The 13,462-nt window shown below is 43.5% G+C and overlaps 1 protein-coding gene across 17 annotated transcripts in view; it reads left to right on the forward strand.

The window, feature by feature from the left end:
* Positions 1-13,462, forward strand: part of KIF16B (kinesin family member 16B) — a 316,370-nt gene that overhangs the window by 171,266 nt on the left and 131,642 nt on the right. For all 17 annotated transcript variants that reach the window (XR_004808790.2, XR_004808792.2, XR_004808791.2 and 14 more), the window contains 2 exons: positions 4,155-4,237; positions 5,571-5,659. Coding sequence is in view for 13 of the 17 variants with exons in the window: in XM_025469259.3 (XP_025325044.1) it covers positions 4,155-4,237; positions 5,571-5,659 (172 nt within the window). In the remaining 4 variants the exon portion in view is untranslated. The remainder of the gene's footprint in view (positions 1-4,154; positions 4,238-5,570; positions 5,660-13,462) is intronic.

Here is a 13,462-nt window from a genome sequence, read left to right on the forward strand (position 1 = left end):
TCCTGGGACTCCAGGATCATGCCCTGGGCCGAAGGCAGGTGCTAAACCACTGAGCCACCCAGGGATTCCCTACCTCATGGTATTAAATGGGCTCTGAAGTAATCTCAAAGAAGCCATATTTCATGGAGGCTTAGATATGCTCTAAAAATTACAAACTAAGTGCATGAGAAAAGTCCATCTGTGATTAATCATGTTAACCTCAGATCAAGGAATAGTCCATATAGTTAAAGAGAATTTAAGAGCTGGAAGGAACCTTAGAAAGTATCCAGTGTGATGACTAGATAAGGAAAGGGAATTCTGGAGAGGTTAAACTTTTCTCACTCTTGGCCACATCAAGAGTTTGCAGGCAGGGCAGATGCTCTGGGTCTCATCTTTACACACAGATGTTAGGTAGATATGTATACTTAAAAATGTGTGTATGTGTGTGTGTGTATGTATATATATATATACACACACACACCAAGACATATATATTTATATTTATATTTTTATATATACGTTTATTTATTTGAGAGTAAGTAGGTCAGTAGGTAGGTTGGTAGGTAGACCAATAGATTAATAGATGTCCTAGGTTTTTCTTCTAGAGCTTTATATTTCCACCTGCCAAAGGCATCTCAGATTGATTATGCATAAAAACAAATTCACGATTTCTCTCCCAACCCGGATGTTGGTCCTTTCTCAGTGTTCTCAATCCGTGTGAACAGTTCCCGATTCAACTAGCAGAAGCATCTCCTCACCTCCCTTGTCCCCATATCTAGCCTATTGTGGAGTCCTATTGATCCTGTCTCCTAAATATCTTCCTGACATATGTGTTTCCCCCTTGTCTACTCCCCTTTGCCCTTAATGCTGAATCAGCCGTCATCTTTGACCTGGACCCTTGTAGTAGCCTCCTACCTTGTTTATCTGCATCAACTCTTCCCTTTTTGGTTCCTTCTTTAAACAGTTGAGGGCAGCCCTGGTGGCTCAGTGGTTTAGTGCCACCTTCAGCCCAGGGCGTGATCCTGGAGACCTGGGATCGAGTCCCACGTCGGGCTCCCTGCATGGAGCCTGCTGCTCCCTCTGCCTGTATCTCTTCCTCTCTCTCTCTCTCTCTGTGTTTCTCATGAATTAATAAATAAATAAAATCTTAAAAAAAAAAAACAGTTGAAAGAATGACCTTTCTGAAACTCTCATCTAATCATATAACGCTGCTGCACAAAGCCCTTCACTCTCTTCCTCTGCATCCACGTGAAATAAAAGTTGCTTTACTGTATCTTGAAAGATTCTATGTGGTATGTTCCCTTCCCTCCCTCAAGCTTCATGTGTACTGTTCTTACCTGATGTAGGCATTTAACTGTCTTCTAGGCACTCAGCATCACCACCTCCTTCATCATCTTTTCCTGCCAGAGGACCTTTACATATGGCACTCCCTCACTCGCCCTGCTTCACCCTCAGAGCTTGTCTCAGGCACCACTTCCAGCCTCCCTCAGGGCCTCTGTCCCTAACCTTCCCTATAATCAGCCCTCTTCTTAGGTCCTCAGAGGATCTCTCCTTCAGTTGTAGCTTTGCATCTCATTGTGGAGTCTGTTGATTATTCATCTCTCCCGCCTACTTGTTTATAAGCTCCATGAGGGCAAGGCATATGTCTGACTCATTCAGATCTGTATCTCTGTGCTTATCATAGTGATTCACCTGCTGTCAGTGTTCACAAAGTACTCGTTGAATGCAGGAAGAAATTAACAGCAGCCTAATGTAAAAACGAAGCAGATTTTTTTAAGTCATTAGGTTTGTTGAGTAAAGGAATGTAATGAAATAGAAACCAGCCTTAACGGAGCCTCTTTTTATGTGACAGGCAGCTTATGTACATTATTTAGATGGAAACAAGGAATGGTCATGAGTAGTTGTGTTTTTTTTTTTTTTTATAATTCTTACAGGGATTTTTATGTATATTTCATACAAATACATGGGTGGCAAGATTATTTTCAGTGATTTAATATGATATGAAATATGTCTCTGAAATACCATTCTATTTTTCCATTAACATATTTTAGCAATTTTCAACCTGCATGGCTGGGCATTTGATTAACAGAAAAAAAATTGGATTAAATTTAATTAACACACTGAATATGATTGCCTTATTAATCTCTAATTTCAATTTGAGAGCATTAAATATACATATATCCTAGGTATGGCTGCCTAACTTTTGACTTCTCAGTATGGCACACAGTTCTGAGTCCTGGTCATAAAAGGCATGGAAAGCGCCTTTCTTAATTATGATTATGGTGCCTTTCCATAATTGGAAAATATACAAATGCAATCTTGTGTGAGGGGGATACGTAGATTGTAGATTAGTTAATATCCACTGCTATCCCTCTAAGTCTCCTAAAACTGTGTTCTTTTTTCCATATTGACTCCATTTCCACTAAATAATGGCAAGCACCAGAACCAGCCCTTCAGTTGCTCCCTGGGGTTATGATCTAAACCCATTGGGTTTTAGCTGTATTGAATTTGAAACTCCAATGAGAAGATGAGGCAATATGTTGAGAGACAGTTGGATATACTGGTCTGACACTCTAAAGTAGCTACCAGAGGCTACGAAATTACTTGCAAGGTCCAGGTGGAGATAGTAGGCAAACGAAGAGGTTGGTGACTGTGGTCACCCAGAGGTCACGTGCCCTATCCAAAGGAGGTGGACTTCAGCAGTCCAGGGATTTTTGCCAGGTGGCAATTCAGATCTGCTGATACCATACCTTCTAGTTTTTGAGGGAAAATCAGAAAGAAACTCTGAGCTTTATGTGGAAACTGCAGATTTATAACTCTTGGCAGCTAAAAATTTTAGTTTTTAAAAGTTCCATGGGACACACAAAACCTTTATGAGCTGAAATTTTTCTCTGGCCAGCAGTTTGTGACATTTGGTGCCAGTTCCCTACCCTGGCTCTCCATGTCCTCACAGTGTGTTTCTGTGTCATCTGTCCAGTACCTATTCTCGCTGCTGTTTCCAATGCCCTGCATTCTGGGTGGAGGTGACTCCCTCCTCTCCCTCATTATGACAGGCCTATTTTCCTGCTAAGGCTTAGCCCTTCCCCATGGTTACCCCAAACTGGAACCTAATTTCTTGTTCTCTGGCTGCCATGTGAGACTCAGCCTAGGTCTGTCCCCACCTATGGCAACCTTGCATGTGTCACTTAGATGCTTGACCTCATCACACATCATCTTGTGTGGTTGACTTCATGTGTGTGTTCTATCTTCACAAGTAACTTGTGTCCTTTTTCAGGGCAAGGATTGAACATGGGGGTCTCCGTCTGAGGTGTGGTAGACTCTTGGGTGTGGATGGACCAGATAACATGGTGAATCTCTTTTAGAACATCGCTTCGCTTACTTAGGTGCCTCCAATGACAGGGAGCTTTCTTCCTTCCATGGCACCTGTGCCAGCTTCGAACAGTTCCAACTGTTCAAAGTGTTTGTTTCCTTATTTGCTGAATCAGGCTGAAATGTCCCCCCCTTCCTAACGTTTTTGTTACCTTTGGGTTTTTATATTGAATTCGTCTGCCTCTTATGGAGTTCTTTTTTGAATAAGCAGGATCCTGGTCAGTGGAGCCTTTCTCATGTGTCTGATGTGGCCATATAAATTTTAACAGGTTTTAACAAGAAGCAGTATTTTCACATGGAAACAGACCTTCATGTACACAGTTTCATTACTGTCAAGTTCTGAGGTAGACTTTAGTCATGGATACCTGGACTCCACCAATTTTACCATGTTTTCTTTTGAAAGCACTTTACTTTGGAATTTCTCCTTTTATTGGCATTAATAAACATTTTCCAAATTTGTGACCATATGCTTTGGCTAGTATTACAGCGTCCCTTTGCAAATGGATTTCTTTTTTTCTTCTCAACAATCAGAAGTATAATTATCTGGATATTACGTTTTAAATTTCATAATACAATGTTTGAATCCATCACTTCTGCCTTGGTAACATGAGTATTGTGACACTGAGCTGTAAAAATAAGAATATTTGCAGATTTAAAATTGGTTTATGTAAGCAGACTTTGGAGACTAAGGCTTTCCCTTATTATTACTGTTTTATAGTACACTGGAAATTACATTTCAGCCATAAAATTCCGCAGTACGATGTCAACCAACCAAGTTGCTTACTTGTGTTTTTTTATGTTCTTAGGTGCTGTGATACTCTTGGGAAGAACTAATATGTTTCGCTTTAACCATCCTAAGGAGGCTGCCAAGCTCAGGGAGAAGAGGAAGGTAAGCAGCATAAAATCTCTAGGAGCCAACTCTGCTCCTGGGAGAGCTGGTGCTTTAGGAACAGTTTGATTTTCTGGAACCAGAAGACTCATTCTGTAGCCTGCGTTGATGCTAAGGAATTGTCATTCAGTGGATGATTGGCAGATCAAGTGGAAGAGCAAGCTGGTGAAGTCCAGAGAGGAAGGAGAAATTGCTCCTTCTAGACCCTTCTCTTCACCCCTTCGCTCCTGAAAAGGAGTTGGGCTTTGTTTTGCATTAAGTGGAGAGTGGCTTCAACTTAAGAGGATCTGTTTTAGGAGTTAACCCAATATCAGAATCACTTTCATTCAAAAGTTTGCTCACTTTTTATTTTCAGCCACAGCAAATTGGACTTTTTGTTTGGGGTGTAAAGCAGAGAGGGGGTGAATTTAGGACAGTTGGTTGGATAGGGACATCTGAAGGGTCCTTTGAGTGCTGGACAGGGGAGGCGAGTGGAGGCCCTGAGAGGGGGTGGAGGGAGAGATGAGAGAGAAATCTGTCTAGGGACATTGTACTGTCCTTAGGCTGAGGAAGGTAAAGACTATAGCTCTCATTTCTATGAACCTGGCACTGTATGAAACTTCTGCACAGATTTTACTGTTTTATCTGCCCAGCAGCTGTTACTGTACCATGTCACAGGTGATCAGGAGGAGAAACTGAGGCTGACCGGTCCCCTGACTAGCAAGGGGAACAGCAGCCTCCTTTTGTGGGGGCCGCCCATGGGTGCCAGTGCCTTCCATGGGCAATAACAATAAAGCTGCAAACCCCAGCAGGCTTCTCTGGGGCTGCCAGTGAAGCCTCTTATCTGTTCTGGCCCAGGGTCTCCCTTGAGGGTCCCTTTTGGTTCACAGTTGCAGAGGAGGAGAGGGAGGAGAATGTATTTGCCAACAGCTTTCCATGGAAGCAAACAGGTTAAGCTTTTTCCTTTCTTAGTCTCCCTTCTCTCCCTCTCCTCACCTTCATCCCATCAGTACACGCAATGAGGTAAGTGAGTCCTGCTGAGAACAGGGTGCTGCTCTTGCCGGGGGTGGTGGATGACCCTTCCCTCCACCATCAGGCAGCACAGTGGCACAGTTCTGGGCTAGCTGCCCCAGTCCGGGCATTCTGGGCCTGCGGTGCTTAGCCGAGGCTTGGGTCTGAGAGGCGTCCCTTGCCAGTCTCTCCCTGGCTTGCCGGCCTCAGATAGACCAGTCAGGGGGTGTGCTTATGCAGGGTGTGCGTGCCTCATTGCTTCTCATGCCATGGAAGCAGTGGGCCTGGGGCGCTGGTCCTCTCCCCCACCATGGTAACCGCTCTGCCCTGTGTCTGCTCTTAGAGTGGCCTTCTGTCCTCCTTCAGCTTGTCCATGACGGACCTCTCCAAGTCCTGTGAGAACCTGTCTGCGGTCATGTTATATAACCCTGGGTGAGTGAACAGCAGCACCTCCTTCCCTGTGACCAGCACTGTTGTATTTATTGTGTCAACCCCTGGAAAGTCAGTAGGTAAAAATAAGGCTTCTGCAGTCACGCCTCCTTAGCAAATCAGCCCCAGTCGTTTCCCAGGCCTCTTTCCAGCTCTCACTCTATATGTACATAATTGTACTTCCTTGTAATCACAACATAAATGAGATTGTGTATTCGTATTTCTTTGCTTTCTTTTCTACATGGCATAAGAAGAGTTGGTGAGGGCTGTTATGGGCTTTGTTATCATTTTCATAATTGTCTAATATTTTAAAATCGGCTCTTTGATGACTCAGTGGGTGACCCCGGCTTAGGCACTTTCATCTCATTTTATAAAGTTGTTATAGTAACAGACAGCTTTGATTCTTTGGGCATCCAGGAATACAGGAAGTGATGTTTACTACTTCCAACCCTTGGGGGGACCCCTGAGGACACAAACGATAGTGTTTTAGATGGACTTCACAGCTGAGTGACCTTGTGCAGGTCAACTTGGCTGACATGGTAATGGTGACAGTGAAAATGCCCAAGAACAGGGAACTAGGTGAAAGGACTTTGGGGTCCTTTCCAGTTTTGTGTTTTGTTTTTGTTTTTAAGATTTTATTTATTTATTCATGAGATACACAGAGAGAGGTAGAGACATAGGCAGAGAGAGAAGCCCTGTGCAGGGATCCTGATGCAGGATTCAATCCCAGGACCCTAGGATCATGACCTGAGCTGAAGGCAGATGCTCAACCACTGAGCCACCCAGGAGCCTCCCTTTCCAGTTTTGTGAGGTTCCATAATTTTATCTTTTCTACAGAGAGAATGTCATAAAGCAGCAGAGGTAAATCCAACACGTAACTAAGTGACACAAAACTGACACCGACATCTTCTGGAACTGTCATGTACTGAGGAGTGGCTGTGTGTTGGGCACTGCGCTCAGCAGATTACATCCTTTGTCTTGTAATTCTCATGATGACTCTGTCCCTCCTTGACATGCAGAGAATTTATACTGTTTTGCTGGCCCACGGTCTCATAGTTAGAGCTGTGGTATGAGTCGACACTTACCCAATTCCCGGCCCCTGCAGTGACCATGTTACTACCTCCCTTTCTCCAGCTGAGGGCATCTTCAGACCTGGGACCAGTTCCATGCCTGAGCCCCCACCCCACCTCAGCACTTCTCACAGACACTGAGCCAGAAGGGATCGCTCCTTGGCTCAGGTCCCTTCACTGGTTTGTGTGCCTACAAGGAATTTTTTCATTGTCACAGAAGTTTACAACTGGGAGGGACCTTTGATCATGTTTCTGGATTCCTCATTTTATAGATAGGCTGAAGCCCAGATTTGACACTGCTTGAGCCAAAACAAACAAACAAAAAACCCAAAGGGAAAAAACAAACAATAATCAGTTAGTGCTATATCATGGCTAGGGCTCCTGGGCATCTCCCCGCTCCAGAACTGCTGCAAGGACAAGCCACAGTTAGTTCTGTTAGCCGTTGTCTGTCCTAGTCAGCAATCCCATCTTTTTTTTTATTTTTTTAAAAAATATTATATATATAATATATACATATTATATATATATACATATATATATGTGTGTATATATATATATATATATATATAGCTTTTAGAAATGTTTCTTTTTTTACAAGTGAGCAAAAAAAATTTTATTTATTTGATGGAGAGAGTACAAGTAGGGAGAGCAGCAGGCAGAGGGAGAGGAAGAAGGGAGAAGCAGGCTTCCCACTGAGCAGGGAGCCCAAAGTGGGGTTCAATCCCAGGACCCTGGGATCATGACCTGAGCTGAAGGCAGCCGCTTAACTGACTGAGCCACCCAGGTGCCCCTCAATGCTCCCATCTTACTACCTCACTGTTGAGGAGAGTTGTGCTCATCAGATAAATCTGCCTTGGATAAGGTATACTGGGTAGCCTGGGTGGCTCAGCAGTTTAGTGCTGCCTTCGGCCCAGGGCGTGATCCTGGAGACCCAGGATCAAGTCCCACGTCAGGCTCCCTGCATGGAGCCTGCTTCTTCCTCTGCCTATGTCTCTGCCTCTCTCTCTCTGCATGTCTCTCATGAATAAATAAATAAAGTCTTTAAAAAAAAAAAAAAGGATAAGCTGTAGTGATAAAGCCCTTTGAGTACCTGGGTTATCGACGCTTTGGAAGGCACATTTTGTTGGAGGTGTTTGATCCCTTGCAGTAGTTTCAACAACTGCCTTGTCTTGTGGCTGAGATCGAGTCATTCGTGTACTTACTTTTAATATCATATGCAGGTCTTTAGGGTTAATTCAGTTTAAGTAGTACGATCCCATCTGTTCAATATTGTTTGACTAAACTGTTCTGGAACGTGTAGCGTGCTTGCCTTGATCCATCTTCCAGCCCAGGACCATGTTCCAGTCTTGGAATCTAGCTAGCCACTTCATTATCCTCAATCCTAGTGCCTTTTACTTTGAAACCATTTGGAAAGTTAATGTGGCTGTTCTGTGCCTTTGAAAAACCAAAAGCTCATCCTCTTGGAGAGACAGAGTGACCAACTGTGAGCCCCCCTCTGCCTTGCATTTACAGATGGGATCCAAATCCTTTTTTTCTCCTCTAAACATAGGTGGGTGTGTATATAGCCCTCTTAAAAGTAGTGCCATCTTTGGTTGTTTGCAGGTTTTTAAGTTACAACAGCTTTTCTCAATATTTGTGAAATGTAGGTTAGAATATACTAAGTTTTCAACTTTAAAACTTTTCAGTGACTTTCCATGGCCTAAAAAAATAAAAGTCCAACCCCTTACTGTGTCCCTCAGGTTCTTCCCTGTGCATGTTGTCCTCTTAGCACATCCCTGTGCGTGTTCTGGGCTCCAGCCATTTCAGGGACTCTTCCCGTTTCTCAGACTTACTTGGACTAGACATGCCTTTCGGACTTGTCCTTTGCTAGTTTCAGAGCCTGGCATGTGCTTTGAGATGCATATACTTGTCCTCTAAGGCACAGTACATAAGATTGCTCCTCTGGAAGCTATTCACAGCTTTCCTCTTCCAGTGAAAAGTAAGTGTCCTCACTGTACAGCCCTCCATTTCTGTCATCCCTGTTTTGATCTTCTTTGTAATGGACACTCCTCAATCAACTTGTCTTTTCTGTGTGCCTCCTGTGGAGGGCAGGGCAGAGTTCTAGCCTAGGGCCACAGTTACGGACAACCTCATCAGGGTGAGTTTACTGCTAGCCAGAGGAGAGAGGTAGTCACAGGTAATTTACAACTAAGTGCAGAAAGGGGAAATGAAATGTCTTGAGCAGTATTCGATGGAGTGATCAGGGAGGACTTCCTGGGGAGGGGACATTTAAGGCACTAGAGCCACAGAAAGGTGGGGAGAGGAGATTATGCCAGGCAAAGGACAAGTGCAGTGGCTTCCACCGAGGAGCAGTGAGAGATCAGAGTAGAAGGGAATATAGTCAGCAAGGAGAAGGGTGGTAGGAGGTAAGGCTGGTGGGTAATCTGGGGCCAGTTGTATGAGACCTCTTAGGCTATGGGAAGGAATTTGACGCTAAGAGGGCTAGGGAACCCTTAAAGGGCTTTCAGGAGGAGAGCAACCTGGAGATGTACTTCCTACTATCATTAGGATGAGGATGTGTGTCACTGGGACAAAGCATGGAAGCAAGAAACCATTTAAAGAGCTGTTCCCTTTGTCCATGTGGAAGGTAAGAGTGGCTTGGATCTGAATGGTGGCCTAGAGATGGAGCCTGGTGGAAGCAAGAATCATGTCTGGGGTTTCAGATGTAAATAGCTGGGCAGGTAGTGTGTTCATTCCTGAGACGGGGAGGCTGGGAGGGCGAGTGGAGGTCAGCATTTGCACCATATTTTGGCTGGTGTGAGTGTCTTTCCTATTTGATTGGAAGTTTTTCAAGGTTGGAGGCTTGTCATATTAATCTCTGTATTTTAAAGTGTTATTCACATAACACGCTTAGTCAATGTTTAGCGAACAGATTAAGAGTGAAATTTTAGTAGGATACATAGATCCTTTGGAGAAAGGTTTTTCACTAATTTCTCTGGGCATGGATGTTGCAAATAGTGGAGAATGACATATTCTGCAAAGGAATGTGTTTTTGTCGCATGGGTCAATTCCTAAATGACACTGCAGTCATTTGAATAATCTCAAGGTCATATTCAGGATCCTCAAGCAAAAAATGAGAAGATGGTCTCGTGATGAAATTAATTAGACCAAGGCAAGTAGAGAATTCAAGTGAGAAACAGTATCTGTGTTATATTGCATCGCAGTTGGATGAGGAGATGGTTCTAGATGCATTTGATACTGCCGTTATGCATCCTGTTCACCTGGCTTCAGTTAACAGGCACATTTTGTCTCTGCTACCCCTGCAATACTCATTTGTAAAAATTCAAATTAAAATTACTCAGTACTTTAGCAGCCTGACTTCATGCTCCCTGACATCTATCCCCCCTCAACGTGCCACCTGCTGTAGAGAATGATTGCCCATGAATTAAAACATAATTGGAGAAAAATGTTCTACTCTGATTTATGGGTGTCACAAGGCATCTGCTCCAGCAACTTGGCAAAATGAAGCAGAATTAAAGTATCGCCATGTTGTTTATACCTTTTTTGGTGTTGCAGGTGTAAATACTCTTGGCCTACATTAAGTACCATGTGATAAACTAGAAGGCCATTGAAAGAAATATGTTTTCTACTTGGACCCTGGCTAAATAGTTATTTAAATCCAGATAATAAGCTACTTAGACACAAGAGCATGTTAGTTTCTCAAGATGGAAAAGTAGCACTGAGATCCTTCCACAGATCAGCACGTATTTATTGAGAGTCTTCTGTGTGGAGAACATATTAAATGTCAGATGCATCTATTCTCTTCCCAGGAGAGTGGGCACATGCCTGTGAACCCATTCTGAGCAAAGGCCAGGCAGTATGTGTCAGGGCAGAGAGTGCTGGTATAAACAGCCCACCCCTGGGAGGTCCAGGAAGGGATCCTCTTCATGTAGCCATGCCTTCTAGTGTGTTGGGTAACTTAGAAAACCAGAGTTTTCCAGAAGGAAGTGAACCTTTCTTGACATGGAGATGAAAACCAGAGACTTCCAGAAGGAATCTTTCTTGACATAGAGATTGTCTCCAGCCAGCATTGTGGAATGAGTCCCAAGCCTCATTCACAGGAACCTTCTTGTCCTCAACCCAAATGTCCCTATCATAACATTTCCCCCAGTTTCCATCTTGTTTAGCTTGCCCTCAATGCTCTAGTCATAGCCAACCTGGAGTAAGTAGCCAGAGCCCATCTCAGTATGGGATAAGGGTTAGTGGGGGTGATAAGGAGCCCTAAGTGAAAATCAGTTTGAAGCCCCTGGCCTACTGCTTTCTTCTCTGTAGTTGAGAAGATGAGGCTATTGGAAGTCTGTAGGACTGCCTTTGCTTGGAGGACAAAATAGGGAAGAATATTAACCGAAGATTTAGTCCTAGACACCCACCTCTTAGGAATCCCAAATCACTACCCTCAGTTCTTCTGGAGAATTCCCTACATGATTCACAAATAAACTGGATTGTGTGCTAGGCCCTGAGTTGTTTGCAAGTAGGAGAGGCAGACTGGAGAGAAGAGATTCTGGGAGAGGAAAATTTTATGAGCGGACCAGAGGAGTGCTGGGAGGAGGGAGTCCTGCTGAGCATAAGGGGATCTTAAGAGGAGCCAGAAGTTCAGGCCTGGCTGGGCACATGCTGAAAGCCAGGGTAGAGGAGCAGACAGCTAGCTGTTCCTTGCAGGGATGCACTGTGGGGTTTGGGCAGGTTGGGTTAGAAGTAGGAGAGAGATGGCAGGTCAGGTTCTGTAGGCACATTTGTGGTATCTGTATAGGTGTAATGTTTTTATAAATTCTGTTTAGCATGTCCAGAATTTATCACCATGATTCAAATATATGTCCCCAAAGGACAGGGGATTATCTTCTATATACTTAAAAGCATTTGGTAGTCATTTCTTCACCCTTTATTTTACATTGTGATAACCAGCACTTCACATAAAATTTACTGCCTTAACCATGTTAAGGTACAGTTCAGGAGTGTTAAGTGCATTCACGTTATTGTGCAGCTAATCTCCAGAAGTCTTCATTCTATAAAACTGAAACTCTGTGCCTATGAAACAATAACTCCCATTTCCTCCTTGTTCCAAACCCAGGCAATCACCATTTTAGTTTCTGTTTCAGAAATGTGAGACTACTTTAGGTACCTCAGATAAGTAGACTCATAGGGTGTTTGTCTTATTGTGACTGGCTTATTTCATTTAGCATAATGTCTTAAAAGTTCATCCCTGTTGGAGCCTGTGTCTGAACTTCCTCCTTCCTTTTTAAGGCTGGATAACATTCCATTGTACATATATACCACATCTTGTTGATCCATTCATGTGTTGATGGACAGTGGGGTTTGCTTCGACTTTTTGCCTTTTGTGAAGAATGCTGATATGAACATGGGGTGTACAAATATCTGAGTCCCTGCTTTCAGTTCTTTTGGGTACGTACCCAGAAATGGAATTACTGGATCATGTGATAATTCTGTTTTTAGTTTTTTTGGGAAACTGCCATCCTGTTTTCCACAGCAGCTATACCATTTTACGTTCCCACTAACAGTGCACAAGGGTTCCCATTTCTCCACATCCTAGCCAACACTTTTTTTTTGTTTTTGTTGTTGTTGTTGTTGTTGTTTTAAATAACAGCCATCCTCATGGGTATGAAGGATGGTATCTCATTGTGGTTTTTTTTTTTTTCCATTTTTTCCTTCCATTTTCTCAAGAATGTCCAATCTGGAAAATTATATCTGGAAACACAGAAAGGAGATCTCAAAATTCATTTCCCCCAATAAGTATAGTAAATAAATGATGAATATAAATCTAACGTGGATTGATTTCCTGAGGACCTCTCTCAAGCACTGCCAAATTGAGTTTAATCAGCTCATTGAGATTGGTTATCTCAAAACCTATTTTTTTCAAAGATTTTATTTATTTATTCATGAGACACACACACACACACACACACAGAGAGAGAGAGAGAGAGAGAGAGAGAGAGGCAGAGGGAGAAAGCAGGCCCCAATGCAGGGAGCCTGATGCAGAACTTGATCCTAGGACTCCAGGATCACAACCTGAGCTGAAGGCAGACGCTCAACTGCTGAACCACCCAGGCATGCCTCTCAAAACCTAATTGATGGTAGGAATCCAAGAAGATTTTCTAGCCAAGGAGACATGTGATCATATTTGAACTGAGAGAGATCACTCTGGCAGCTGAGTAACAGGGGCACCAGGGAAGCTGTGGGAAGGATGCGGAGGTGAGGGCTTGAACTGAGACAGTGGTCAAAGAAACCTAGAGGAAGGAATAGGCTCCAGAGCCATTTGGGGTAGGAGGTCATGAAGCCTAGATGATAAACTGGATGTGAGAAGTAAAGATCTTGCCTTCCATTTTCCAGCTGAGGTAATTATTTGGGCGTTACGTGCTACCCAGAGAAAGTACAAATGCAGGAGAAGGAAGAGCAGGTTGTCAAGAGGCAGGGAGAATAATGAGCACAACTATGAATTATTGGGCCCCAGGCCTTGAACTCTTCTAGAAGTGACTGTGCATTTGAGTACTCTGTCAGCTGCTCTTCACCTTCCGGGCAATACTAGAGTCTATATGGCCTGTCAAAACCCCAGGATGAAGGAAGTTTCCTCTGTTGAATAAAATAGATATTCACAAGTCCTAACACTTTTTCCTCATCCATTTAACTATTGTTTGGGGGCCCATCATTTGTCCAGCTCTGTATTGGGGTCTGGTAAGACAGA

Source organism: Canis lupus, chromosome 24 (genome assembly GCF_003254725.2).
Source record: "Canis lupus dingo isolate Sandy chromosome 24, ASM325472v2, whole genome shotgun sequence".
NCBI lineage: Eukaryota > Metazoa > Chordata > Mammalia > Carnivora > Canidae > Canis > Canis lupus.